General features: G+C 50.0%; 1 protein-coding gene across 1 annotated transcript; it reads right to left on the minus strand.

Annotated features, from left to right (window-relative positions):
• Window positions 1-25,964, minus strand: JCAD (junctional cadherin 5 associated). The gene is given in 4 exon segments (XM_021686520.2): window positions 1-1,994; window positions 7,637-11,439; window positions 25,686-25,792; window positions 25,794-25,964. Coding segments are annotated over 4 exon segments (4,116 nt in total). The 3' UTR covers window positions 1-1,959.
• Between the last annotated feature and the right edge of the window lie 1,195 nt (window positions 25,965-27,159).

Consider the following 27,159-nt stretch of genomic DNA (forward strand, 5'->3'; position numbering starts at 1 on the left):
CAAAGACCTCCAGGTAGCCACCCTCGTTTGGTTCTAGTAGACGACTTGAGTGATTCACCAACTATAACAGGCTAACTGACCTCTTCCCCATTAAATGTTTCCTGGGAAAAAGTTTCTAACCATTCCAAATGCTGAGACTTGGCCCATCTCATTTGCTGGGAAAGCAAGAGCCTACTACAGCCTTTCACAAGAGCCAAAATCTGGAAAGAAGTAAGAGTAAGAACCAAGAGTGCAGATAAGTGTATTTGAAACGATTGTTCAGAATTACTTAGATTCTGTGTTGTTTATTACAGTCCAAAGACATGAAGTTCTTATGAAATAAAGTCATATGGTACAGATAAAAATGGGCCAGAGTTGTTTGCAGGCCAAATTGCAGACCACCCAACAGTTCATATTTTAGGAATTTGAAACGCCTAAAAATAGATAAGGTGGTTTCTCAAAGAAAAAGAGAGAGAGAAACAGAGAGGGAGAAACAGAGGGAAGGAAGGAAAGAAAAGGGAGGGAAAGAGGAAGGAAAGAGACAAGAAGCCATTCAGGAAGTGTTAGCTAACAAGATACCTTACTTCAAAAGAAGGGGCAAACGCATAAAAATGCATAAAATTTGTGCAGGCTACTGCAATAGTAAACACAGTTGAATACATAGGCCTTGGAGTAGTTTTGTATTGGCATATATATAATGTCTCTGGCACTTTTAAAAAATATGCAGAGACTAATAATTAAGGATCATTCTAGATAAAAAGACAGTATTTTGTAAAGGGGCAGGGGGAGGAAAGTCTGGTCTCAGGGGAGATCTCCACAGACAGATCGAGATGAAGCTATGTTTTTTGGTAATTCTAGTGGATATGGCAGCAAAAATAGTTGCAAGGATGTTGGCTGGTTTTGAGCAGGTTATTTTCAAATATCACCTTACAGCTACATTTGCAAAAGCATCTTTGTGAAAAGTTCATTTTATTAACCCTGTAAAATGTCTATATGGACATCTCTTTCTAAGATAAAAGAAAAGGAGCTGAGTTGTGAGGGGGTAAGGGATGTGTGCTTTAAAACAAACATGAACCCTTTCTGGGTTCCTCTCACACAAAGGGATACAGACTCTTAAATAAAATAATACTTCCTTAAAAATCTGCCACCTCACAATTGTTTACATCATAGAAAAATAGCATTTTTTGTAAAAAGAAATATAGTTACTTTGTTAAAATGGTCTATTTTAAACCAGCAATTATTTTTCATATAAAGAATTTCTAAACAACCATACAGAACATAAAAATAGATAATACTGAGGGCAAAGCAGATGATGGCGTGTTTGCGAATGATCAAAAGTATTTCATCGCCAGATAAATAATACTCTGAGTACATTATGGTACAAGTTTTAATCTTTTAGGAACTTAAAAAGATATTGCTTTTATTCTCTGATGGCAAGTTACTTATAAATAGAGTTACTTGCAGCAGCAGAAGGCCAAATTGATTAGAAATGGGTCGTATATATTCATCCCATTTCCCCTAAACTCAAAGTGCTGGAACGCCGGGCAGTTGGCCCAAGTCCCAAACTCCTTATTGTGAGCATGGACCACAGGCCGTGGAGATGCACAGGGGAATTTATGACATTCACAGTCCTTTCAAAATCATTCACGTTCGAATTTTCACATAGAACCAGATTAACACCAAACTATTTACCAGCTTGGCTAAATCCATCATTACGGAAAGTTTATGTGACTCTACTTTCTAAATAGAAGTATTAACTCTTCATATTATGAAAACAGATGGTTTCAATGGACTACTGCTTTATTTCCACAAAGTGATTCTGTAGGGACGAGGAGTTTCTTGGTGGCAGTGGGAGAGGCTGCGACGGGATCTACAAGCCAGCAGGTTCCAGCCTACACGCGGGCGAGCCGGGAGGGCAGGCCAGACGAGACGACACCCGGTGAGTAAACTCTAGCGATCTCGGGCTTCACTGGCATCTCCTCACACCCTCTCCACTCTGCTAGGGTCATAGGAATCTGTGAAAAAGCAAAAAAAAAAAAAAAAAGCAAAACAAAAAAATTAGTGGTATATTCAATTAGTGTGTTTTCTGTTTAATCCTCAGACCATAAATAAGTATGTTGAGGGAACAAAAAATCCACAAGTGTAAAGTGAATGCTTAGACATTTAAACAATATTGATTTCACCGAGTAAGAAACTATCATCAAAAGAGTGTTTTAAAAGGACATGTATGATCATTACCTAATCACAGATGGAAACATGTGAGTTGCTTAATTTTTTTTAAAGATTTTATTTATTCATTTGAGACAGAGAGATAGAGAGAGAGAAAGTGCATGAGCAGGGGGAGAGGCAGAGGGAGAGGGAGAAGCAGACTCCCCAATAAGCCGGGAGTCCGATGCTGGGCTCGACGTAAGGCTCGATCCCAGGACCTGGAGATCACGACCCAGGCTGAAGGCAGATGCTCAACCATCTGAGCCACCCAGGCGCCCCGTGAGTTGCTTAATTTCTGATAGTTCTTTCCTGTGGTCCACAGTGGAAGAGGAGGGTATCGGTAACACTAAATGCAACACTGGTAAACCAGCAGTGCTATGTCTGGCTGATACTAAGGATCTTTTCTTTTTTCTTTTCTTTCTTTCTTTCTTGTTTCTTTTCTTTCTTTCTTTCTTTCTTCCTTTCTTTCTTTTCTTTCTCTTTCGCTTTTCTTTCTCTCTTTCTTTTCTTTCTCTCTTTCTCTTCTTTTCTTCCTCTCTCTTTTTTTGTAAATTACAACTCTAATGAAATCTTGCTTTAAAAAAAAATGCATCTTGGGGCGCCTGGGTGGCTCAGTTGGTTAAGCGACTGCCTTCGGCTCAGGTCATGATCCTGGAGTCCCAGGATCGAGCCCCACATTGGGCTCCCTGCGCAGCAGGGGGTCTGCTTCTCCCTCTAACCCTCCTCCCTCTCATGCTCTTTCTCTATCATTCTCTCTCAATAAATAAATAAAAATCTTTAAAAAAAAATTTCATATAAATGGAAAAAAAAATGCATCTTTGTGGGGCACCCGGGTGGCTCAGTTGGTTAAGCATCTGCCTTCGGCTCAGGTCATGATTCTGGAGTCCCAGGATCGAGCCCCACATTGGGCTCCCTGATCTCCTCTCCCCCCCTCCCCACTCATGTTCTTTCTCTCTCACTCTCTCTCTCAAATAAATAACTAAAATCTTAAAAAAAAAAAAAAAAGCATCTCTGTGATCAAATGCTGTCCCTGAAAGGCTTGAGGACCCTGAAATCCTGACCACTTGGCTGGCAATGAGAGGCCTGCTGTCCCTGACTGCCACCAGCCAGCAGACAGGCCCCAGGATGGACACATGATTGGTAGCACCCTCTTCTAGGCCTTCCCACACACCCGGGTGTACGGGCCTGGGCCATCGCGCTGACCCATTCCACAGCCCACACTGGAAAATCCCAACCTGGGCCCAAGTGAGCGGTGGGGTTTCCAAATGGGACACCATACACAAAGGACAATGGTCTGGGGCTGCCATGAGGGCTACAGCTGGGTGATGCTGAATCTGACCCCCTGGGGACTCAGATCTCTGGGACCCAGTCAACCTCGAGCTCACTTGTGTGCCTCCTCTAATCAGAATTTCCTGCCACAGCAGCACAAAGGTGTCCTAACTGTTTAAGAAAAAACACTTACGAAATTCGGAAGGATTGGTAGAATTTGACAGTTATAAACACTACTGCAAAACAATCTCTGCTCAAATCTGTCTGGACCACTGTACATGACGAAGACCGTATAGATCCCAATTTCTCTAGCAGCCGAATGTTCTCCCACGCCTCCCCCCACTGTCTCAACTCAGCCCCGATCCGGTTACGATCCATACTACAACCGTGACGACGACGACCGTGCTTAGGGCGCAGAGTCAGACGTTAGAAACCAGATAGGACACAGTGCCTGCATGTAGGAAAAGCAGTCTGCTCCACCTCCAACATGATTTGCTGCACCAAGTGCCCACGTGGCTAAAAGCAAGGGGGGCTCAGGCGGGTCTGCTGCCTTCTGATCTTTTACACTTGGCCACACCCAGTGTGATGACACAGGATACCGACCGCCGAGAGCAGCATTTCTGTGCTCAGTCAGCCTCCTGGGTGCGGAATCCGAGGGGGCCCTCCTCTGAGCAAAAACATCTTTTTCTCCACTGGAAATGGGGTGGGCGGTCACTAACGGATGACGCGGCGGGAGGGGCACATTTTCAGCTGCTGAGAGGCCAGGAAGAGCTTGAGCATCTATTGAGCCTCAAGGTACATACAGTGGGCACTGAGCAGCTCACCTTGGGCCGGGCAGAGGGAGACACCCCCACAGAACAGGCCTGCACCCCAGAGCCTCACTGCTGAAGCTAACGGCCCAGAGCCAGGGAGCCGGGGAAAGAACTCTGGAGGACAATAGGCTCCTTCTGTGGGTCGTGGATGGTGTAGGTCCAATAAAAATACAATGTGAGCCACATAACGTTATTTTAAATTTTTCTAGAAGCTGTGTTAAAAGCAAATAAAAGGGAACAGGTGAAGTTAATTTTAATAATATATCTTATTTCACCAAATACATCCAATTTCATTTCGACAGGGAATCAATATAAAAATAGAGAAACTTAAAAAAAAATTTAGACAAAGTCTTTGAACCCTGGTGTGTATTTTACACTTGCAGCACCTCTCAGTTTGGATGAGCCCCATTTCAGATGCTCAAGGAACCACATGAAACCAGGAGCTATCATCCCAGCTGATGCAGGTCTGGAGGACAGAGAGGTTACTCTGAGTCGTGAGAATCCTGGCTCCGGTGGGCAATATTTCAGCTGGAGACCACTCACTAAGGCCTACCCTTGTGGGTATTTTGTGCATTAACATGCTTGAGAGCTACTGACCTCGAAGCTGTGCTGATATCCAGCCTTCCCCCGAGTGCCATTGCTTGGCACCTCACACCCTCCCAGGATGCAGCCCCGGCCTGAAGCAGTCTCTCCGTGTTCTCTTCCTGCGCCCACACAGACAGAGTCTGCCACGGAAGCTACGGAACCAGCAGGCTCTGAACACTACCAGTGCCTGGATTATGCTTCCAAACTGGAACACGATCCATCCAGCACAGATGGGATTTTGTCACCTGAGTTAGTTTTGAGGTGCTGCCTTCTTAGCCGGCACCACTAAAAAGATGTCAGCTGAAAGGACCACCTTTAGGTTGCAATAAAGGTATTTATGATACAATGGGTACTACACCACCACACAGATCATTAAGTTCTAGAAGGGCGTGTGTGCGTGTGTATGCTGGGCAGGGGGACGTCACAGATATCCGTGACATAAACTTATTTTAAAATTCCAGAACAAAATCTGGATCTAAGTGGGCTGTGAATTTGGGAGTGGTGAAGTGGCTCCTGCCCACCGGGATGACGGGAACAGAGGTGGGGTGGGGATGGAGATGATGATTCATGTGTGTAACATGATAAAATACATCAAGAGGAAAACAAAATCCAAGAGTTTATCAGCAAAAAAAGCAACAAGGCTTTATTCTAACTTGTGAAACAACAACGAGGGGAAAAGCTAACATCTCTCAAAGCCTGACCATCTCCATCCTATGATCTGCATTCCTCTCAAAATGATTTGGGACAGGCCTGGTGACTGTCCCATGAGGGGCCGATGGAGGTTCACCTGAGCCCCGGCACGTGTACGAAATCGTCCCTGATGGCGTCCTGCTATGCAATTATTTAAGAGGGTCAGAGGGAGCCATGTGGCATCACGAGGAGCTCTCTGCCTTTAGATTTGGGGTCATTTTATTATTTTATTATGTATTAATAAATGCATCAGATGGAGAGGGAAAAAAATTCTACTGATTGTCAGTAACTATAGTTTAAAAAAAAAAGGTTATGAAGAGCTGTTTCTAATGGCTGGCTAACATTAAAATTGGCATTATCTACATGTTTTCAGATACCTGTCCAACCCCATCCACATGCCAAATGATCAAGCTAAAAAGTGAGGGAGTGCTTTACTGAACTAGAAGTTTTGTGTTAGAAAATCCTCCCAAAATATGTGGGCCGTGGACTGAGACACAGAAATCTTGACAAACTGGCGTTTTAATATAACAGGATTTGTCTCATTTTAAAATCCTTACAGTTCTTGGGATGAGACAGGACAGAGGAAGAAACTCATTTTAGCTCACACTTAAAAGCAAGTGGGCATATTTTGGGTGGGGAGAGGGAGGGACCAGGAGAGGAATTAGGCTGAAGCCTAATAAGTCCCAATAGCTCAAAAAATGGGCCATGTAACACTTTTTTCCACCATTATGGCAAGAGTTGCACATCTTAGTGTTCTCTTTCTTGGCAAAGACCAAATTTGTCAAGTCAGATGATCCAAGAGGGCCCTGACCAATGGGTTATTTCAATCATGTATTTTGTATAAGCAACTGAGCAACACTTGGCTAACACTCCCAAGAATCATAGTGCATTTGTGGGAAAATGTAAAAACTGCCACGGGGATGTTTTGTGGAACAAGAATTCTGGACTTTTCTAGCTGAAATAAGGAATCTTGGCCATTGACTTTTAAATCCTTGGATTTCCAAGTAGGAAACAGAGAAGGTGGGGGTAAGGGCACCGCCCTACAGTAAGACCAGAGGGCGTGGCTCAGGAGGGGGGCCCGGGGCCCCTGGTCAGCGAGGTCACACACACGAGGGCGCAGTTTCCCCTTACTGTAAAAAGGTCCGAATGAACGATTCAAGGTCCCTGGCTGTCTGCGGTTTACGATCAGGCCTTTTGACATGTCCCTCCACTCTTCTTTCTCATTAGTTCTAGAATGTATCATTGCTAATTCCCCAGCCCCTGAAGAAAATGCTGGAAACAGAGTTGCCTGTTTGTGACAGAGCTGAGAGGTGAGAAATCCCTGTTGCTGCCACCAGGAACACACCTCGTGGTTTGACCTGGAGCAGCTCTGAAGGCGTTAGGGTGACCGAAGGGAGAGGCCCGCAGGCCTGCGCGGCCCTGCTGCCAAAACCCTCCGTCCTAGGCTTTAGCACTCAGGCCTCAGGGGGCCTTCTGGGACAGAGCTGATGGGTGAACCTTTTATAAAGGGGTAGGGTGTTGAGAAAGTACAAACTGTTCCTTTTATCTCCTAAACCTTTTTCAAGTTTCATAAAAGGTGTGGTAGCAAAAACAGATAAAATGGGGGACAAAGGATTTTGGAAGGTGCAGTGTGAGACACAACATCATGGGCTGGGCAGTTTATATCATTATCTGGGTACGTTTTTCTTATCAGAGTTAATAAAGAGCGTGCGGGTGGTCTGGGTGAACGCTTGTTTTGGGAGAGAGAGCAGACTACCCACGTTATGGCCTCCCGCAAGGCTCATCAAGGTGTTGCGCCAAAGCTGGAATACTTTACTGATTTACCTCTTCATGGTAAGGGACCCAACACTTGTTTATATAGATAACTGTATATAATTGTTTGCATAGGTAATTTCCATAAAGATATAATCCTTCACAATACACCACAGGATCTTGATTTTTAAGCAAAGCCTCTGGATAATTCTTTGTAAAAGGAAGAATCTTTTGGAACAATAATTCATAATCTCAACTTCACCAATGCAGGATTTTCATCATCCACCAACCTGGTGTTTTCTCTACTCTGAGAACGCCCGCCTGCTCGCCCAACTCCTCACCTGGGCACCAGAAATCCTGCTGGACGTTCTTCTTGTCCCTCTGTGCCGACGGATGCCCGTCTTCTTCCAGCGAGGGGGCACCCCTGGAGACAGAGGGGGGGTGCCCGGCCTTCTGCGACAGCTCCCCAGCATTCAGAGACACTGGGCCTCCAGGTGGCACCCCGGGGCCCCTCTCGGCCTTCAGTTCCTCAGCCTCCTCCATGGAGTCAGTGCTCCAGGAGCTCAGGAGCCTCATCCGAGACACAGAACTCACCTCCTTCATCCTCATCAAGCGGTCAGGGTCTGCTCTCCTTGGGGGGGAGGCCAGTTTCTCTTGTAAACTTTCGATCACTTTGGAAGTGCTTCTGAGCCTCTTTTCCGAGCCTGACACACTTGGGGTCCTCTCTATAAAATGGAACAGAGTGGACCTGAAGGGTGGTTTTGTCCCCAGGTCCTTGTGATTGAAGGCCTGGGACTCCTGGGGGCTGGGCTGAGGCTCGGGATTGGGCTGAGGCTCGGGGCTCGGGGCCTTGCTGGGGACAGTCCTGTCCACACCTGAGTGCTCAGCAGCCCAGGGAGCCCGACGGGCATTCTCCCTCTCCCCGACAAAGAGAGGGCTTTCGGTCCAGCCGCACTTTCTCCTGCCATAAAAGGCGTCCATGGACACCGAGGGGTCATCCGGCTGGGCTGAGCTGGACACAGACTCCTCCCTGGGGGCCTCCGGCCCGCGGGCACTTCCATCAGGCCCGGGATGCTGGTTCTGTCCCGTTCTCCTGGCGCCCGGCAGCAGGGACTCCACGGCCACCTCAATGCCCAGGATCCTCGCAGCCCTCGCTTGAAGGGACTCATTCGGGGGGATCTCTATTGCACTCGCTTCTCCTAAAGACCCATCTAACTTATCGGTACTCGGCTTCTGTGCAGGTGGCAGCCCCACAGACCTCAAGTCCGGTGCGGAGAGTCCTCGGGGTTTGCTGGCAAGAGAGAGTGGGAGCAGCGGGCTCCTCTCCCCTCCAGCCCCAGCCTGCCGAGGGGGTGCTGTGCTCAGCTCCCCAGAAATGGAAACACCGGGCAGCTCCTGACTTCCCTGGGGCTGCCTCGGTTCAGCTGGATCGGACGAGGGCGCTGGTTTTGTGTCACTTGACCTAGAAGACGTCACTCTTTGCAGCGGACCCGGGCTGACAGCTAGCTTGTTCATTCTGTGCTCCACCTCCTGGTGCCCCTCCTCTGCGACCGGGCTTCCGTGTGCCCACAGCGAGGCTGCACCCCTGCCACCACCCGGCCCCACCGTCGTGGGGCCCGGGGACTGAGGCAGGACACAGGGCCCCCCGGGCTTCTGCTCCTCGCTCCAGCTCTCAGACTTGCTCTTCACTCTTCCCGGCCGGGCCCCGGGCTCCTCCAGCGCCGGCCTCCTTCGGGGTTCCTCAGCTCTCCAGGCCCGGCTGGCTTCACCGAAGCCCCAGTTCTTGCCTTCGCATGGCCACTCTGTGTCACTGTCCTCACTGCGACTGTCACTGCCACTGTGACCGCTTTCCTCCTCTTCCTGAAGCTCCTTGTTAAAACTTTCTAGCTGGCTGATCAAGTCCCAGGGGCGCCGGCTAACGGGCTTCAGGAGAAACTGCCCGAACAGCTGCTTACTGTTGCAGGGGCCGGTGGTCTCCCCCTTCACAACCTCGCCCCGGGACACGGGGCTGGCCTCGCAGCCACGGCCATCCGCGCTGGCCCGACCGGGCCCTGCTTTCGGAGCGGGTGCCTGGTGTATGCAGGACGTAGTCCTTGAGAAAGCGCTGTTGCTGGAGGGGCTGAGGGACATTTGACCTTCTAGGGGAGGCGCCTTTGGCCTCTGGTTCTGGTCACCGGAAGCTAACACCGCGGGCGCGTGAGCTTCGGAGGCCAGGGGGTCTGGAAGTCTGGGAGTCAGTACGGCTTTTGGGGACCCTCCCAGCTTCTCAGCAGAGAGGGGCCGTGGGCTTTTGGAGTCCTCGGTGAAAGTGGTTTGTGTTTGCTGATCTCTGTACTGGTGTCCTGGCCACGAGCCAGAATACTTGAGCTCTCTGTGTTTTGTAGGGTGAATGAATCTGAGGTCATTTGTTTGTTTGCCTTCTTCTGGTTCCCCCAGATCTTGTTTCTGGAACTCTGTTCTCCCAACCATGCTTCCTGTGAGAGCTTGCAGCTCCAGGTCGGTGGAAGACGTGCTCAGCAGACTTTGTTCTTGCAAAGCCAGGCTCTTATCAAGCCCATTCTTTTTACCAGTGCTCTGTTTTAAGTCATTGTTGTTCCTATCTATATCTGGCAGATGCGATTCGGATTTAACTGGGATGGAAACCAAACAAAATATCGTCTCGTTCATTTTTTTCTTTGAACTTTTCTTGGTCAGAATCCCAGTTTCAAATTTCTTGAGCTTGGTTCGAGTTTCCCAGGTACTCTCGCCCTGCGGGCTGGGGGAGGAGGCTGGGCCTTCTGTGTGTCCCTGCTGGCCACCCCCCGTGGTAGGCCACTGTCCTCTCATGGCCCCATGGTCTCGTTGCTCAGGGAAGCCGCTGCTCTCTGCATCCCTGGGGCGCGGGCCCCACAGCCACCGGGGACTGGGATCAGTGGTGGAGGAGCCACTCACACTGCCTGGCGGCGTCACTGCACTCTGCGGGCTCGAGACGGTGCCATCGTGTTGACTGTGTCCATGCTCAGGTGCCGGGGTGGCGCCGGGGCTGGGGTTGTAGGGCTGCCCATCAGCCGTTGCTTCCTGACAGAAGCCCTGCAGGTGGGCCAGTTTAAAATGTCGGATCCGTGGGTCGTCAAAGGGAATATACAGAACAGAGCTGTCATAAGCGGTGGTAGGCCGGGGCTGCAGGGGGACCCCGCGAGGAGAGTGTGGGCTCACACCATACTCGTTCTCGGGTCCCGGGGGGCCGGGAGGAAGCGGACAACCCGGGCCCGGCAGCTCCACTGGATGCTGCTGCTGACGGGGACCACCGCACTCGGGCCTGGGCGCTGCATCCTCCACGTAGGGGTTGGAGATGTGCTGGGGCGGTGACCGGTACGATGGCGGAGGCACGTACACCGGAGGCTCTAAACCGGAGTCAGATGCACACAGCTCCAGCCTGGGCTCGTGAGTTCTGCTCAAGTAGGAGACACACAGGTCTACCTGCTGGCTGACTGGAGAGTCGCTGTTCTCCACTCCCACCCTGGAGTGCTGGTGAGAGTCGTAGGACGGGGGCTTGAGGGGTCGCCCAAACTTGGGCCGGGGTAAAGGGACCGAGGAGCCGCTCTTCTCAGGGTTCCTTGTGGATTCCAAATTTGGTGCACAATTTGGGGGATAAAATGGGATTTTAGGAACACCTGGAAAATGTCCATCATTTAATGGAATGGGGATGTCCATGCAACTCAGGCTCTCGGAGGAAAGAACCCTGGGCAGGGACTGGGATTTCCCTTTGCTTTGGGAATTCAATGCCTGCTCTCCTTGCATGAATGGGTACAGATCTTGAAATAATTTCTCCCCATCACCATCGGACATCTGCCTCCCTAATTTCCTTGGCTGGTTCCAGCTCTCGAGGCTTATATTCTGCCACTTGGCAGGTCCCGCCATTCTCAGCTCTTCTTCCCAAACTGCTTTCTTCATCACATTCTCTGTCCTTCCTCCAACTTCCCATGGACCCTCCCTTGCGTGGATGGGCAGACCTTGTGCTTGGGCCATGCCTCTGACCTCCAGATCTTCTCGGTCCCTTGGCCCCAGCAGGCCACTGACCTCCTGCCCTCTTCTTCTCCAGTAGGCGTGGTCGTGAGCAGTCTGGGGTTGAGAGGACCACCTTAGCACGGGCTGATGATAAAACCTACAAAACAAAGAGGCACAGAGGTTATACCGGGGCAAGAACCACATAGAAGAAACACGTCCTTCTCTGCTTCTGTGACTGGCGTTCCGAGTCAAACTCAGGTCAGTACTTCTGCAAAATATCTTCCTAACCAGAGTACTTACAGACTTTAAAGAGAACATGTCCCACTAATTATGGTTGGAAGGCAGCCACGAGTTTTGCCACCAAGGGCCTAGGAGTGGCAGCAAGAAGCTGCCCACAAGAACATGAGGATGTTGGTGGTACTTGAGAGATGTCAAGGCTCTTAGAACTTCGAAGTGCCCGAGGGAACAAGGGTCAACTCGAGAGCAGCATTTCTCAAAGTGTGGTCATGGGCCACTAGGAGTCCACTCCCTTCTGAGTCCTGACAACTGAGCTCTCCCGGGAGTTCGTCTGGGAACCTGCTTCTCAGAACTCCACCCCAGGGCCATGATTCTTAACTTCAGCGTGGGCAGGAAGCATGAGAAAGGGTTGCTTAGGCACAGACGGCCGGGTCCCATCCCCAGTTTCTGATTCAGCAGTTTCAGGTGGGACCCCACAAAAGTGTATTTCTAACATGTCGCCAAGCGATGGGGTCCCAGGCACCCCACTCTGAGAACCATCACGGCCAGTCACTGTGAACCAGGACTTCATGTTAGAATCCAGAGGGCCTTCCCAAGTCCCGAGGCCCAGACATATCCCTGCTCTGTCACGTCAGAGTCAGAGAGGCGGGAGGCGGAGCCGGCAGTGGGGTTTCTCCAGGTACCCGGATATTCCCAGTGTGCGACTGAGACAGAACCAGGGCTTCAACAGAGTTCCCGCACTTCCCTGATGACAAGAAGCCCCCAGTGGGCTCGTTAAATACACACGTTACCAAGTCTCTCTGGTAAAAGTTCAGATTCGGGAGGTCTGGGTCAGGGTCCAGATGCCCACATTTGTAGCGAGCACTCCAGGGGAGTCTCATCTTAGGTGATGTAGGAAACACTGCTCGGGCTGACCTGGAAACTCACCAGGAGAAGAAGGGCTCTGTCGTGCGCCAGGACCCCCAGGGCAGGCAGGAAATGGAAGTACCAAGTGCCAGCCTGCTCCCAGCTTGCCGCCCATCACCTGGCCACATGTCAGAATTTCCTTGAGAGCCCCCCAGTCTAGCCAGCAGCATGACACCAGTATATTTTGCCATCCCCTCAAATGATCCTAGCACGCACCCGGGGTTTGGAGTCACTGTTCTAACGCAGCCAAAGAAGAAATCTGCACAGCACTGTTGCCCTGCGCAGAAAGTCAGAGGCTGCTACAAGCGACTGGAGGCTAGGGGGCTAGTTTCTCCATAGCGCGGAGAAGCCATCAACCCAAAGACATCATGGCACGCTCAACTGCTCTCATTAACAGACAGTGTTCCAACTCCAAAACCGCTACTGGGTTTTGAAATTATAAAAGCAATATGCATTTGTTGTCCAAAATCTGGAAAAATAGAGGAAAGTACAAAAGACAAAACCTGCTTGTCATCTTTCTCACCCAGTGACAGTTATTTTGATACATATGCTCTAGGCCTGGTGTAGGTGAGGATGCGGACTTTCAAAGAGCTGTGGTCTCTGCTAGGGATCTGGTTTATGTGGACATTCTCCTGCACGCGTAGTGCGGCCAGCAGCTGCTACGTACGTGGCCGTTACTACATGCTCGGCCCACGCCACGGGCCTTCTGTCCGTTAACGCACCTGTGCTCCCGAGACAGGAACTGCTGTCATTCCCATTGGACCGAGGGGGAAACGGAGGCACAGAAGATAAGGAACTTAACACTAACGTGCACTTGGGCACGTATGCTGTCTCAGGCACTGTGGGAAGGATGCCCAATATCCACTGCTCTCTCTCCCTTTTGCAGATAAGGAAACTGAGGCACAGAGAGGTTCGACATCTCTCCCAAGTTACACAGCTTGCAAGGTGTAGGGACCGCTTCAAACACAGTAAGTTTGACCCTAAATAAAGCCCATTTGGGTAGGCACTCCATGTCACGTCTTCCGATGTAATGCAAAATTCCTCAAGTGCATAATTTTAAAGGATGGTTGTTAGTATTGTATCATAGGGACAGGATTCCTTTAATCACTGTTAGGCCTCTGTAGAGGACATTCCAACACTCTCTGAGAAACACTATTGTTCGCAAACACTAAGCAGGTCGCAGATTATACAGAATAAATCCTTAGAAAAGGAATTAGTAGATCAGGGGCGTTATGTTGTCTCTATTGTCAAATCTGCCCTTAGGCCCACAGTTGCAATTTACTCTCCCCCCCAGATGCAGAGGAGAGCCAGTCTTGCTGATCCTTTCCCATCTCTGGTTGTTACAATTAAATTGTTTCCTTATTAGATAAGTGGAAATAACTCCTGATTGGTTTCAGTTTGCATTTCAATGATTACTAGTGAGGGTAGCTTTTTTTTTTTCCATGTCCTGAGGTGTCCTTTGTGGTTTCAAAGGATTTCTACAGCGCAGCCCACTTTTCAGCTGACAGTGGAGTGAGGATGGTGGGAACGGGGCCCGTGGGGCTGCTGGTTCTGGGCAACAGCAGATGAAGGCCTGGGGTGGGGCAGGAGGGTGAAGAGCTGCCAGGAACTGGCTGAAAGGGGACCATTCCCAACACCCGGGTGGAGGCTGCTATTCCGCGAGCCTGAATGGTCAGTAAACAGTAAACATCCATGATCACCATCATCATCATCATCATTACAGGCATACCTCACTTTACTGCGCTTCTCAGATCTGACCGTTTTTACAAACGGAACGTTCAGGACTTCCGTGGAAGAAGTCCCTGCAGATGGGGCGGAAACAGCAAGAGAACCAGAATTAGAAGTGGAGCCTGAAGATGGGACTGAACTGCTGCCGTCCCGTGAGAACACCTGAATGGATGAGGAGTTGCTTTTTACGGACGAGCAAAGAAAGTGGTTTCTTGAGATGGAAACTACTCCTGGCGAAGATGCCGTGAAGATTGTTGAAAGGACAACAAAGGATTTAGAATATTCCACATATTGAACTGATAAAGCAGCACCAGGGTTTGAGAGGATTCAGTCCAACAGTGAAAGAAGTTCTACTGTGGGTCACACGCTATCAAAGAGCATCGCATCTCACAGAGAAATTGTTCATGGGAGGGAGAGTCGACCAGTGTGGCAAACTTCACTGTTGTCTTATTTTAAGAAATTGCCACAGCCACCCCCACCTTCAGCAGCCACCAACCTCGAGGCAAGATCCTCCTCCAGCAAAAGGATGATTCGCTGAAAGCTCAGATGGTGGTTAGCATTTTTAGCAATATTTTAATTTTTTAATTTTCTATTTTTTTAAGTAATCTCTAGGCCCCATGTGGGGCTCAAACTCATGACCCTGAGATCAAAAGCCGCATGCTCTACCAACGGAGCCAGCCAGGTGCCCCCATTTAGCAATATTTTTTTTATTAAGATTCTATTTATTTATTTGACAGAGAGAGAGACAGCGAGAGAGGGAACACAAGCAGGGGGAGTGGGAGAGGGAGAAGCAGGCTTCGCGCCAAGCAGGGAGCCTGATGCGGGGCTCGATCCCAGGACCCTGGGACCATGACCTGAGCTGAAGGCAGATGCTCAACGACTGAGCCACCCAGGTGCCCCTAGCAATATTTTAAATTAAGGTACGTACTCTGCTTATTTAGACATAACACTATCGCGCACTTCAAAGACTATGGTGTGGTGTACACAAAAGTTTAATATGTATTGGGAGACCACAGAATTCATAACCGGACCTGCACGCTCTCTAAGGCATGCCATCATCAGTACCACCATAGTCGTGGTATTTTGGAATTCCTTCTTTGCCTCAAGTCCTGCTCCCACCCCTGCTCCAGATAACTTTTTAAGCAGCCACTTAAAGCAAAACTGAGTTATCGGTTGACAAAGCAGAAAATACTTAAAATCAGTTTGAGGTAAAGCGTTTGCCACTGAGCAATCTAAATGCTTCTGCATTTACCACTTACACAGAGTGGCGGTGGTCTTAACACGGGGCACGGCTGAAGGTCAGCTTCTTCGTTTGCTCTTGCTGTTGCTGAAACTTTGTTCTGAGCACTTAGGATTTGAAAGCTTAGCAGAACTCTTCTTGGGGCAGGTTCCATAGGGACCGGGCAGGGTGGAAGCCCTCACCTGCACCCTCCTTGCACAGCCCCGCCCCCACCTGAGTGAGCCAGCAAGTCGCCACCGTGCGCTCCAGAGGCCACAGGCCCTTCCCTGAGGAAGTCCTCTCTGACCGCCCGTCCATCACAGATGCCCCGAGAAACAGCAGAAGATGCACGGACTGCAGGGTCTTAGACTCTACACGCAGTCCAAGGGCAAGACTGAACCACTGCAACTTAGTAAGAAGTGACAGTTGTCATGGACCCAATTAAGAGAGAGTCAAGAGGGCGCCTGGGTGGCTCAGTTGGTTAAGCGACTGCCTTCGGCTCAGGTCATGATCCTGGAGTCCCAGGATCGAGTCCCGCATCGGGCTCCCTGCTCGGCAGGGAGTCTGCTTCTCTCTCTGACCCTCCTCCCTCTCATGCTCTCTGTCTCTCATTCTCTCTCTCTCGAATAAAAAATAAAAAATAAATAAAAAATAATAATAATAAAAAAGAATATTAAAAAAAGAGAGAGAGAGAGTCAAGAATCTCCTTTCTTGCCTCTGTTCTTCAGCAGATAGTGAGTGGGCTTTATATACCACACAGCTTTAATAAGCACCGTTCTTACTCCTTACAGTCCTATAAACATTCTCCTGGGGCACCTGACTTTATGAGAAAAACCACATTGTGTGGCTTTTGCTCATTTTCTCAATGGATATTCTGGTTTCTCAGTAAATGTGTGGTGTGCTTAAGTGCCAAGAGATGGCCGGGATCCCAAGGTGCTATTTGTCTATGGACGTTCCGTGAACATGATCAGAAGACAAATAAAGGATGACATAAATAGGGCAAGAATAGTCAGACTGTAACTACCTACACTAGTAATGTTGTCAGTTTATTCAGGTTTAGGTACCCCACCTAAAAAGGTTACACTGTATCACTTTAACTTTGTCACAACTGCCCTATCTAACTAACCAAAATGGCTAAGCATTCTGGATTCAACTTTTTTCTATTTGTACAAGACAAGGTCATCTGGGAAATAATAAATAATCTATATAATAGAATATGCTAAAGAACCTATTTAACAAACATCTGTCCTGTACCCAAGATGCCTGACTCAGACAGGTTCAAGTGGACCCCACCTGGTGACAGTTCTGGTCAATTTCTCCCTCAGACAAGTTATCAAGCATGGGTATCTACTGGCTTCAATATGTGATGTCCATTCTCCGCTAAATTGTGTGTTCCCTCACATGGCTTCAAGGCCAAGAACATTTTCTCGTACCTTTGAGGAAATGAGATGAGATCAAATTTTTCTTTTGAAAAAAATGAGAGCTAATAATTTACATCTTAAACAAGTTAACAATGTGACGTTTTACAAAAACAAGCTGAACACATTAATACAGGGTGGGAAAAAGATAAGAAAAACAAAGTGGAATGTGAGAACTCAAATAAATTGTGTGGACAAGTTCAAAGAGACAGCAGGGTCTTTCTACGGAGCGCCTGGGAAAGCAGGACAGAGGTGAGGCAGACGTTACACTTGCTGACAGCCCCACGCCTTATCACAGAGAAGAAACAACTGATAAAAACTGTTTGGAAAGTATCTGAAAGGTGAACACGTGAAAAACAACATGTCCAAAGGAAAAGAGGCAAGCCCATTCGCTGAATATATAAAAGCTAGTGGTGAAAAAAAAAAAAAGAGACATTTCTATGAGTACATTCATGACTCATTTTCAACCACAACAAAAAATACTGTTCTTTTTTTTAAAAAAAAGTAAAAGCCTACTTAGAATGGCAACATTTGACATGACTTGTAAACACGGTTTCACACGCTCCGGGATCACCTTCTCAGTAGACTCCAGGTCCTCAGGAGCTGTACTAACTTCTCATCCAGGCACACAACAGCCTAGCTCTGCGTCGATACTGGTGGGCATGGGAGAGATGCCCTCCCTCCTCCATGAACAAAATCCTGAACCTGGTTTCCCGGGGACAGCCCCCAAAGTCTAGCCAGCAGTGCTTCCCAGTGGAGGTCCGGGTGGAGGGTGGGAAGTTCCACTAAAGTGGACTCCAGGTCCCGTGATTTCTTCCAGTTGGCAAGCCTGCCAGCCTAGCAGATGCTGGTGCTGCCGATTGCCTCCCCACCCTACTGGTCACATCCTACAGGATGTGGGGGACAGTTGTGGCATTCTGCCAACACTATTCCTTCAGAAGCCACTCCCTACTCCAGATGGGCCCATCTTACCCAGATGCACAGTCACTTAAAGAGCCTCCCACTCCTCGAAGGAGAAGCTCTCTTCTTCTAGATTGGCAGAGGCGTTGGGCCATCTCTTTAGAGTGACTCATATTCACCAGTCCCCGTGTGAGATGTCTGTCTGACATGTTTCTGTGATGGGGTCAGCCATCTACTGCTACAGAATTTGCTCTTAATGCTCCCCGGGCCTGGAAGCCTGCAATTCTATTTTTCAGTGTGCCCTGGTATATTCAATACGCTATACTGTGTAAATAACCCACTGACCCAGGGTAATAAAAAGGTCATTTTGGAAAGGAAAATATGAGGTCAAGAGAAGAGTAAGATTCACATATGGAGGGTAGCATAAATATCAGTCAGAGAAGATAAGGCTCCTTTGGAAACATTATGGATCAATATCACTGTTGAGCAACAATTCAATCTGAACGAGAATTGTTAGTTGTATTTACTACCGGTTACTAGTCACCATCTGATAAATTTCTTAGCAGCAAGAAGACGACAGAGCAGAGGGGAAAAAGATGCTGGTGCCTGCAGTCAGGCCAGAAGGAGCCCAATGAACCTATGTCCACCCCCAGGGAGGGTTGCTTCCGGTCCACAGGAGAGTCAGGGCTGTGGTCCTGCCCCGGGCTACAGGGAGCATCGGTGGCTTTGGGCTTCTCAGTGCACCAACAGGGAGGGTATGCCAATGCCCTGAGGGGATCCTGAGCACCCAGCCCACACACCGGCTTTCCAGACCGTGCCTTCCGCAACATCGCTTCCCTTCGCTTTGTCTCTGATTCTTCATTTACACTCCAGTGATGGGAATAGTTCCTTCCTTTCTGAGTTCGTTGGGAGGGCTTAATGAGAAGATACATTCAAACTGTTTTGCGAAGTGTCTAACATACAATAAGCCCTTGGTTTTTTTTAAAAAAACAAGTATTACTATTATTAACCCAATTAAATTCTCAGCAGCATCGATCATTTTGAAATTCTTTTCTTTGCCACGTCCGAGGAAGGAGGTGAGGGGCACAAAGGAAAGAGAGAAGAACTGAGTGTTTGTCTTTTGTGATGATTATTTTAGATCCGTATTGTCTTTTCGAAGTCGTAATCAATGGGCCCTCACAATAACAGGAAATAATGATATAGCTGACTGTCATAACAAGACTCCGCCCCTCCGGTGATGGCTGGTCTCTAAGGAAGAAGCTACACCCGCTTCCACAGTGATGATGGAGAACAGACCAATATTTAGTTTATTAAAACAAAGCAGGAAGAGCAAGCTCTGACCCATTTTTTTGCCCATAACTCTAATAGGTGAGGCAAATACTGAATTTCCCCTTTTCTCTTTAATAAGGACATAGTTCTACTGTGAAAATGTCTTCGCCGGCGCAGTCTATATGGTGTCGCCATCAACAATGAAGAAAAGCCACCCCTAATTTCTCGCTTCTCTTTCACGATCCTATCGCCACCAACCCCGTGCTCACGTGGACATGCAGCGAGCCCTCTCTGTGCCTCACAGGTTAAGCTCCGAGCAGTGAAGAGTGGGGGAGGCAGCCTCCAAGGAAGGTCAACCAGACCCAGAAGGGGCTAGAAGGGACGAGCCCGCTCTCTGTGTAGACAGATGAGGACACTGTGCCCATCATCAGGTACAGCAAGTACACGTTAATGCATCAGCTTGACTCTGGTCTCAGGTTCTTTGAACCTCGTCAAGAACTCAGAGGTATCATCATCTCTGAAACAAAGTAAACTGGGACTAAAGACGCACTCAGGGCTCTTTTTGGACCTGTGTTTCGTCTTCTTATCACCCAGTGCGCCTCTCGCTTGGGTATCTCCTGGCTTCCTTAATGGACCTAGTTCTCTGACCAAAGAAGGCACTCAACTCACAATTCTCCTCTTGACCAGGGCCCAGCTACCCAGACCAATGAAGCTCTAGGCTGTGCTGCTGGAGTCTCCCCATTAATTCTAGAGGCACCTCCTCATCATCATCGCTGTTCTTCCTGAAGTCTCATGTTCAGAGGGTCTAACCTGCTTCTTGTCGGGAAGCACTGGCAACAGGAAAGCTACGTTGAGAGTGTGTGCCGGAGGGGGGACCGGCTCCAGGCACGTCTGGATGGTGGCAGCGCTTACAACCAGAACAAGGCACCTCGCAAGAAGGGTTTACCAAAAAGACAACGGGAAGCATAGGGGGTCGGAATCTGCCATGTGTGTTCACGAACTCACCAGCTCAAACAATTCGGACCTTCCTCTGTGAAGAGGTCAGAATAATACCACCTAATAATTAGGATATGAAGCAAGCAGCTAAAAGACAAATAATGTTTGTGGAAATATAATTTTGTAAAGAAAAATAGATACACGGAAACAGATGTTAAACTTGAAGGCTTCCTTTTTGGAAAACCATTATAAGCAGGCTATGACTTGAGAGAAGCTTAAAAAGCCTCTGAGAAGTGACTGTTTCCCATATCCAGTAGCACCATCGAGAGCAGACATCTGCTGATCAAATAGAAACCTCCCAAGATGAGGCCCCGACCACATCAGAGACTCGTCTAGGTTGCTACGTCTCTCCTCAGTGACGCCTGCCACTGATGACAAGATGTAATTGCAAGTTATTCTCATGGTTAACTAACAAACAGCTTTACCAGAATTCCTGGGGCCAAGCAGAGAAGAACCTATTATGGTATGACTTTCAGATCCAAACTCCTGCTATGTTAAGTTATTTTACAGCTTCCTCTGATTATAGTCTTTCAGCGGAAACACAGTAAGGAAACCGTGAATGCCTGATAACGGCCTTCTACATATTTTAAAAGTAGCGAAGTATTATGCAGTAATGGCTACTTACATCTTAAGCATGCCGTTTCCTCCATGTATAGATAACAGCTCGCCTTTCCCCTATGCCCACTTCCTCTGTTCTCTCCTTAATCTTGGTGCGTGCGCGCGCATGCGCACGTGTGGACAACCCAGCCTTGGAACAACACAGTATGTGCATCGATGGCTCAACTTCATGCAAACTGATGAACCTCTCGTTATAATCTTTGAACACAGATGTAAACGTAAGCTTTCAGAAACATCCTTTCCATATTGCCAGAGGGAGGACACAGACGTTACATACAATGCACTCCAGAAGTATCTGTTGTTGGTTATACGGCAAGAAGGGAGGACACACTAAAAATCTAGCACCAAATCATGTGATATATAGAATGCTGTCTGCAGTTTTAAGACACCCGTGGTTTTCCAGCTATGAACCTGTCGATCCTGTAGTGACATCTGATGTGGCCCATGAGGTTTTTCCTGTACCATGTGAGTGACTTTCGTGCAAAGCCTGCAGCCAGCTCCAGCAGCACAATCTGCTAACCGAGACCATTTAGGAGTGGTTTAGCCTCGAGATAAGCTCTCCGGAGTAACTGACTTAAGGGGGAAATGCCAAGTCTCTGGAGTTACTAAATGAATGACCTGTGAAAAGAGCACATGTTTGGGGGTGCATGGTCAGCACTCGCCTCCCTCACCCGCAGCCCCTTTATCAAGCACAGGTGAAGATCAGACATCCACATCTGGTCATCTCCTCCTCCCCGTCCGCCCTCTCTTCCCCTATCCAGCCCCTGCTCCCTGTCCCCGCTGATGGGACAGGGCTGAGAGGTGCTAACCAAGGCCCAAGCCCAACTACTGAGTCCTTCTCTCAAAAATTTAAGAGGCATGGGTGGTGGTCATCAGGGGCTTCCTGAGCCATCACGTAGAAGCAAGAGCAGAACAAAAGTCACTCTGAGCCAAAGTTACTAGCCAGTAGGGGCTGTCAGTGAAGGGAAGAGGCTGGTCTGCAAAGGAGGGAGCAGAAGCACCGGGAGATGCAGAGCCAGGCGACAATGGGGGACAGAGAGCGGAGAGGCCCCCAGGGGAACCACTCACGACCCCGAGAGAGGGCGACTGACTACCGATCTTGGGTCCCAGCTTTCTCATCCCCACATCAATGAGGCCCCGCTCATCTTCATTTCCTACCTGTGGGTGCTCCGCGAGACTCCCCATTACAGCCTCACGACAACTTGCCCTTGTCATTCGAGCGGGCTGGGGTCTTGCACCCACAGAATCTACAAAGGAGGGACACTTCCCTGCCAAGGCTATTCGGCCTCCTGGGACTTTTGCTGAATCCCGTGTCTGTTCCTTCCTTTCCCTTCCACCCTGTTCGTCCCCCAGGAGGTAGTGGTGTGGACGAAGCCATCAAAACTGCCTCTTCGGCTGCCCAGCCTGGGAAGTCGGTGCCCCTCTTTTCCACAATGGAACCTTCCCAAACCAGCCTCGCCCAGGTCCTCTCGCTGGAAAAACCTTCTCTACTTCCCATCCCGTCTTCTCCCAGTGTTCTGAAATACTCAGCATTTCCACAACTGCCTGGGCATAGAAGTACTAGGTTTCATCCAATTTATTTTTAAAAAATGTGTTGAGTGTTTAATAAACGCAAAATTCCTTAATAGGAGTTAGCAAAACCAGAGATGAATTCGCAATGGTGTCAGCTTTCGGGAAGCGGACAATCCTGGGGACCAGGAGATGGTGCTGGTAGAACACCCGGGAGCGAATCATTCCCCCAGAAGGCAAGCTGATAGGAGGGGCTGCTGGTGGGAGCTGGGAGGAGGGGCTAGGGAGGAGGGCTCTGGGTCGTCCCAGGCAGGGCTTGGTGCACAGAGAGCACACAGCGGTGTGCCCAGGAGAGGGCACAGGACTCGGGCTTGGAGGCGGAGGCCCGTGGGGCCCATCCCGAGCTGGGGGTTGACATCGCAGGCAAAGTCGAGTCAAGGCTCCATATTTGAGGTTTGTTTTCTTTCTCAATTTAACTGGATCTAACCAGCCCTTACATAAGAAACGCTGTTGGAAGCCGAGGTTAATTACTGAAGGAAAGACCGAAGTGCATCATTCTCACCAGACTACCTTGACGTTCGAGGCGTGCCCCCGACGCGGGACAACACGGCCCTTACGACACACATGGAGCGGCAGCATTGCGCACGCGCGTCTCATCTAGGTACGGCAGGATGCATTCCTCATGGAGCGCCCCAGACAGGAAAGGGACGCAGCTGTGCTCTGAGAGACACTGCACATCCGCGCATGCCAGGGGGAGGGCAGAGGACAAGGAAGTGAGAGACGACAGTCCCCCACACAGCAGCAGAGAATCCCATGCCCCTTTCAAACGGGGACAGGCCTCACGTGGGGAGAGCTGGCCACCAGCCTGCCTGGCAGCCCCGGCCTGAGGCCCGAGCCGGGCGTCCCTCCGCTGTGGCCCCGAGTGAGTGGCCCTTACGACATGCTCTGGGCTTCATGTCCTTTGGCTGTAAGGACACTGCTAACCTGCCATCCTACCAGAATAAGACAAACCCACCTTCTTTGGGCCCCTGTGGCCTTCCCAACCACTCTGACCATCTTCTTTGGGGAGGCTGTGGGCACTGAGGCCAGGTCTGCAGTGTGGGGACACGCTCTAGGGCAAACCTCACCCCACCCAAGACACTGCCAGAAGAGGAGGCCCTCCTGAGCCGGCCTGGTCTGCTGGCTTGGAGTTGGGGGCCCCACCTGCCCCTCCAGACCCAGAGACCAGCCCCAAGTGTTACTGTGTGGGAGAGGCAGGAAGCAAGACCTAGCAGACGGAAGGCTGGGACTTGGCAGAGAACCACTGATTCATCCCGATTCAGAATTCACATAAGCCAAAGTACTGTTGGGTTTTCTTTTTCTTCAATTTCCAGGCTTTAACTCCTAGCACCTATTTATTTCCTCTCGAGACATTTTTTTTCCTGAAAAGAAATTCTCCTGCCTACCTTTCTGTTCGCTTTTCTGTTTGCCTCCTGTTTCCAGTTCTCTATAAGCTACTAAAGGAAGAAAACATCTTTTCAATTCAATCCAGGAAGCCTTGCAGCTGGTCTCTGAGGCTCTGGGCACTGGCATGGAGTTTTGCAAACATGTATGCATATTCTTTTTACTCCCCAAGGCAACCTTCCATCCAAAAGCTACCCTACATCTCATAAGTTAATCAGCCAACCTCAGAAATGGGGTGGGGGTGGGGGGAAATGGCCGGATCTGTCGAGAACTCTGTCATCTGTATGAAGACATCCCAGTGCTACCCAAAGCTACTTACATGAGCACTTTACTCATGACAGAAAGAAAGACTGCCTATAGATCCGATTATGCCTACCTACCTAGAGGCTGGGCTGTGAGTGCTTGTGGTCTCAACAGCCTGTTAGCACTAAGGGACTAGAACATCTGAGCAGGTTGTAGATGAGGCTGGGAGCCACGCGGCCCGCCCAGAATTCTAGAGGGGATTTTACTGCCCCCTCCTCTGATCTGTGAGACTGAGGGAGACCCCACACAGCCTATAAGGCCCATCTGCAGGGATTCCACTGCCACAAATGGAGTCTCCTGCTCCTCAACAGTTGTTACAACAGTGGAAGAAAGAACTGAATCCATGAGCACACGTTAGACACACTATGTATCCAGCACTGTAACAAGCAAAAACAGACACGGTGGAGAGCCTCAGCGCCCTGAAATCCTAGACAGAAGGTACAGACACACTCAGCACAAAAGCTAGAAGCAACAGAAGGCAGGACAGAATCGTGCGCAAGTCTGCGTAGTGTGATTAGGGCTGTCCTAACTCTGCCGACTCATGCGTAAGCGGCCTCTCCCCAAATCCAGCGTGGGCAGGTATTTCAGGGCACGTGGCTGAAGAGACTGACACCCAAGACAGTAGTGGACACAAGTGTGAGTCTGAAGGGCAAGGTTAAAAAAAGCAGCTTTAAGTCTCTTTCCATTCCGGGTTTCCTCCTGACCCTGCCACATCCGTGGTCGGAGAAACACAGCTCCCGGGGCAGCATCAGCCTGCTCGTACCTCCCCGGGCACCAGCAGGGCAATTGATCGCCTTCGCTTTCACTCGATAACCAAGGTGCTGAATGCCGTACATTTTAAGAATAAAATCCCTCCCGTTTTCATCTGAAAGCTGCCAACCAACAAGGAAGATCCTCTCCGTGAAAAGGTGACTTTGAACCATGGGAGGTGGGTTCATTTCCCCAAGACTGAATTCACTCCCCTTTTTGTTTGCTTGGTTTTCTGCTTGTTTGTTTCCTTTGAAGACAGGCTTCTGCTTCCATTTGTGTGTGGGTCCATTTCTTGTCAGTTACGCACAATTACATAACATGCTCTCCACTGGCAGAGCCCTCCTCCCCCAGGCTGAGCCTGGTCCCAACGCAGTGCTGAGGACAAACACACTTTTATGAAGTGATGACATGGGTTTCCTCTCGCCTCAAACTGTGTGCATGGGGGTCGCAGGGCTCCTCTCCCATGCTGGCTCTGTGGCAAGCTGCCCGAATTCCCTCTTTTTTAGCCCTCCCTCCCCCAGCCAACCTGCCCTCTGGTTGGTTGTAAGAAAACACCCACAGATACAGCTGTATTCAGACGGGACACCTATATGGGGGCCAGTGTGTGCAAGGGAAAGATGGGTCAGGAGCCAGTGGAATTATACGCATATACAAGAAGAAAGGTTTTCTTCATCACACACCGAGGGCGATATATACCTCTTTCAACTCTGTAATGTACACAAGATTGAAACCTATTAATAAGAAAGCCTAATGGACTAGGAATGTGTGCCTGACAGAAACTAGCTTTTACAGAGTTTTGAAATGATTCCTAGCTGAGGCAATATGAGCAGCTTGTAAGGGAAAAGAGAGGGCGGGTATTAGAATGCCGTGTGTTTCACGTGATAGGATTCATCTACTCACCACTATTTACTGAAGGCCTCCTATGGCCAGGCCCTGGGCTCCGTGCTGCCTGAACACCCCAGATACCCCAGTGGAAAGAAGTGTCCTTGTCTCTCACCCTCTCCCTCCCCGGCTCCAGCCAAACACAGGCACTGAGGGATCTGACTTCCGTACCCACTGCCAAATCCCCAAGACAAAAGACAATGGTGGGTTCACATGGACGCTTACCCCAGCTCAGAAGCTCGAGAAGAAGTGCTCTGGGGCTCTCCATGGGCTCTGGGAGCGCGGTGGCTGTTCTCTGAGGTGCTCACGTGTCCCTTCCCCTGGGACGGCTTGCTGGGGGGGGAGGGCTGCCGGGCCATGGTCACACCCATTCAGCAGGCCCTGGCCAGCTCTGGTGCGGTTCCTCGCTTGCCGGTGGCCCTCGCGCTCATCCTCGCCGGGCGCTGGGATACTTCGTGACACCTTGTATCCATGAGAAATCAGGAGGTCTTCTACGCTGTACATAATGCCCTGGCTTCATCAAAGCTCAGCCCCTGGGACCGTGGCGCTGGCAGGACCCACACTGAAGGGACAACAGAGAGCGGGTTTGTGAGGAGTCACTGATGCTCCCGGAACCGCGCCCAACACCTCCCGCTGTCTTTACTCCGACCAAAACCAGGGCCCGGTTATGCGCACAGCACGGTGCCCACATCGGCCGGGAAGAAGAAGCAAGGATCGCTCTGCCTGAAGTTATTCTCCATCACATTCAACCCGAGAGGGTGGCCGTGGACGCGGCACGGGCCCCGAGGGACGTGGCGGGAAACCCGGGGGCCCCACCCTCTGCCGGCAGCGTCTTGTAGCAGAGTCTGGGACCGTGTTTAAGCAACGAGATGATTAACAGTGTCCACCGTTCCCTCGCCCCGTCCTCTGAAAACAAGGGGTGTAAGCAGAGAGGACAAAATAAACAGAGATTTATTTTTGTGTAATTGTGGGGGAAGCCACAATTACGCCTGGGAGTCTCTAAAAAGAGCAACGACCAGTGCCCGGCTTTACCTTATTACCCTTCGCGCTTCCATCCTGTAGCCCTACCTTTGGCTCTCCGAGGGCCGAGCGGGCCCTGTCAGCAGCCGAGCCCTGACCCAGGAGGGGCCGCGGGGGAAGCCCCTAGACGGCACCACAGCAAGGACCCCACACTTCTCCCCTCCCCTGGGAAATCTGTAAGAATCAGATTTCTCCCCCAAGAAATCTTGGGGCAGCTTTTCCCTCTCTGAGCCTGGGGTGGCCACATCCCAGACGCCAGCAGGGTATATGACTTCAACAGCGCCTCCTTCCCAGGGGGCCGCCGTCCTAAGGCCCAGCACCTGCCGAGAACAAAAGGAAGGGACTTGAGAGCCCATGTGTAAAAACAGGTGGGGCTGCCATGTTTATTTTTACACAAGGGAATCTTCTTTCCTGTGTCTTCCGGCGGTTCGGGGATGGGCCGCGCCTGGAAGAGCTGCAGGAGGAGGCCAGCGGCAGCCCCACTCGGCCAGGGCGGAAAGCGCGCTGGCAGCCCCCGCGAACAGTGGCCGGGAAATGCCTGCGGGCCGCGCACAGGTGAAAGGGAGACGCATGTGCTTCCTGCCCGTGCCAATCCCAACTGGGGCCCGCCGTGCCATTCTGCTGACTGGGCGCCTCCCTGCTCTTCATCACGTGCTAGATGATGGGGGAGGGGGCCCCC

This window comes from Neomonachus schauinslandi, chromosome 5, assembly GCF_002201575.2.
Source record: "Neomonachus schauinslandi chromosome 5, ASM220157v2, whole genome shotgun sequence".
In the NCBI taxonomy this organism is placed as follows: domain Eukaryota; kingdom Metazoa; phylum Chordata; class Mammalia; order Carnivora; family Phocidae; genus Neomonachus; species Neomonachus schauinslandi.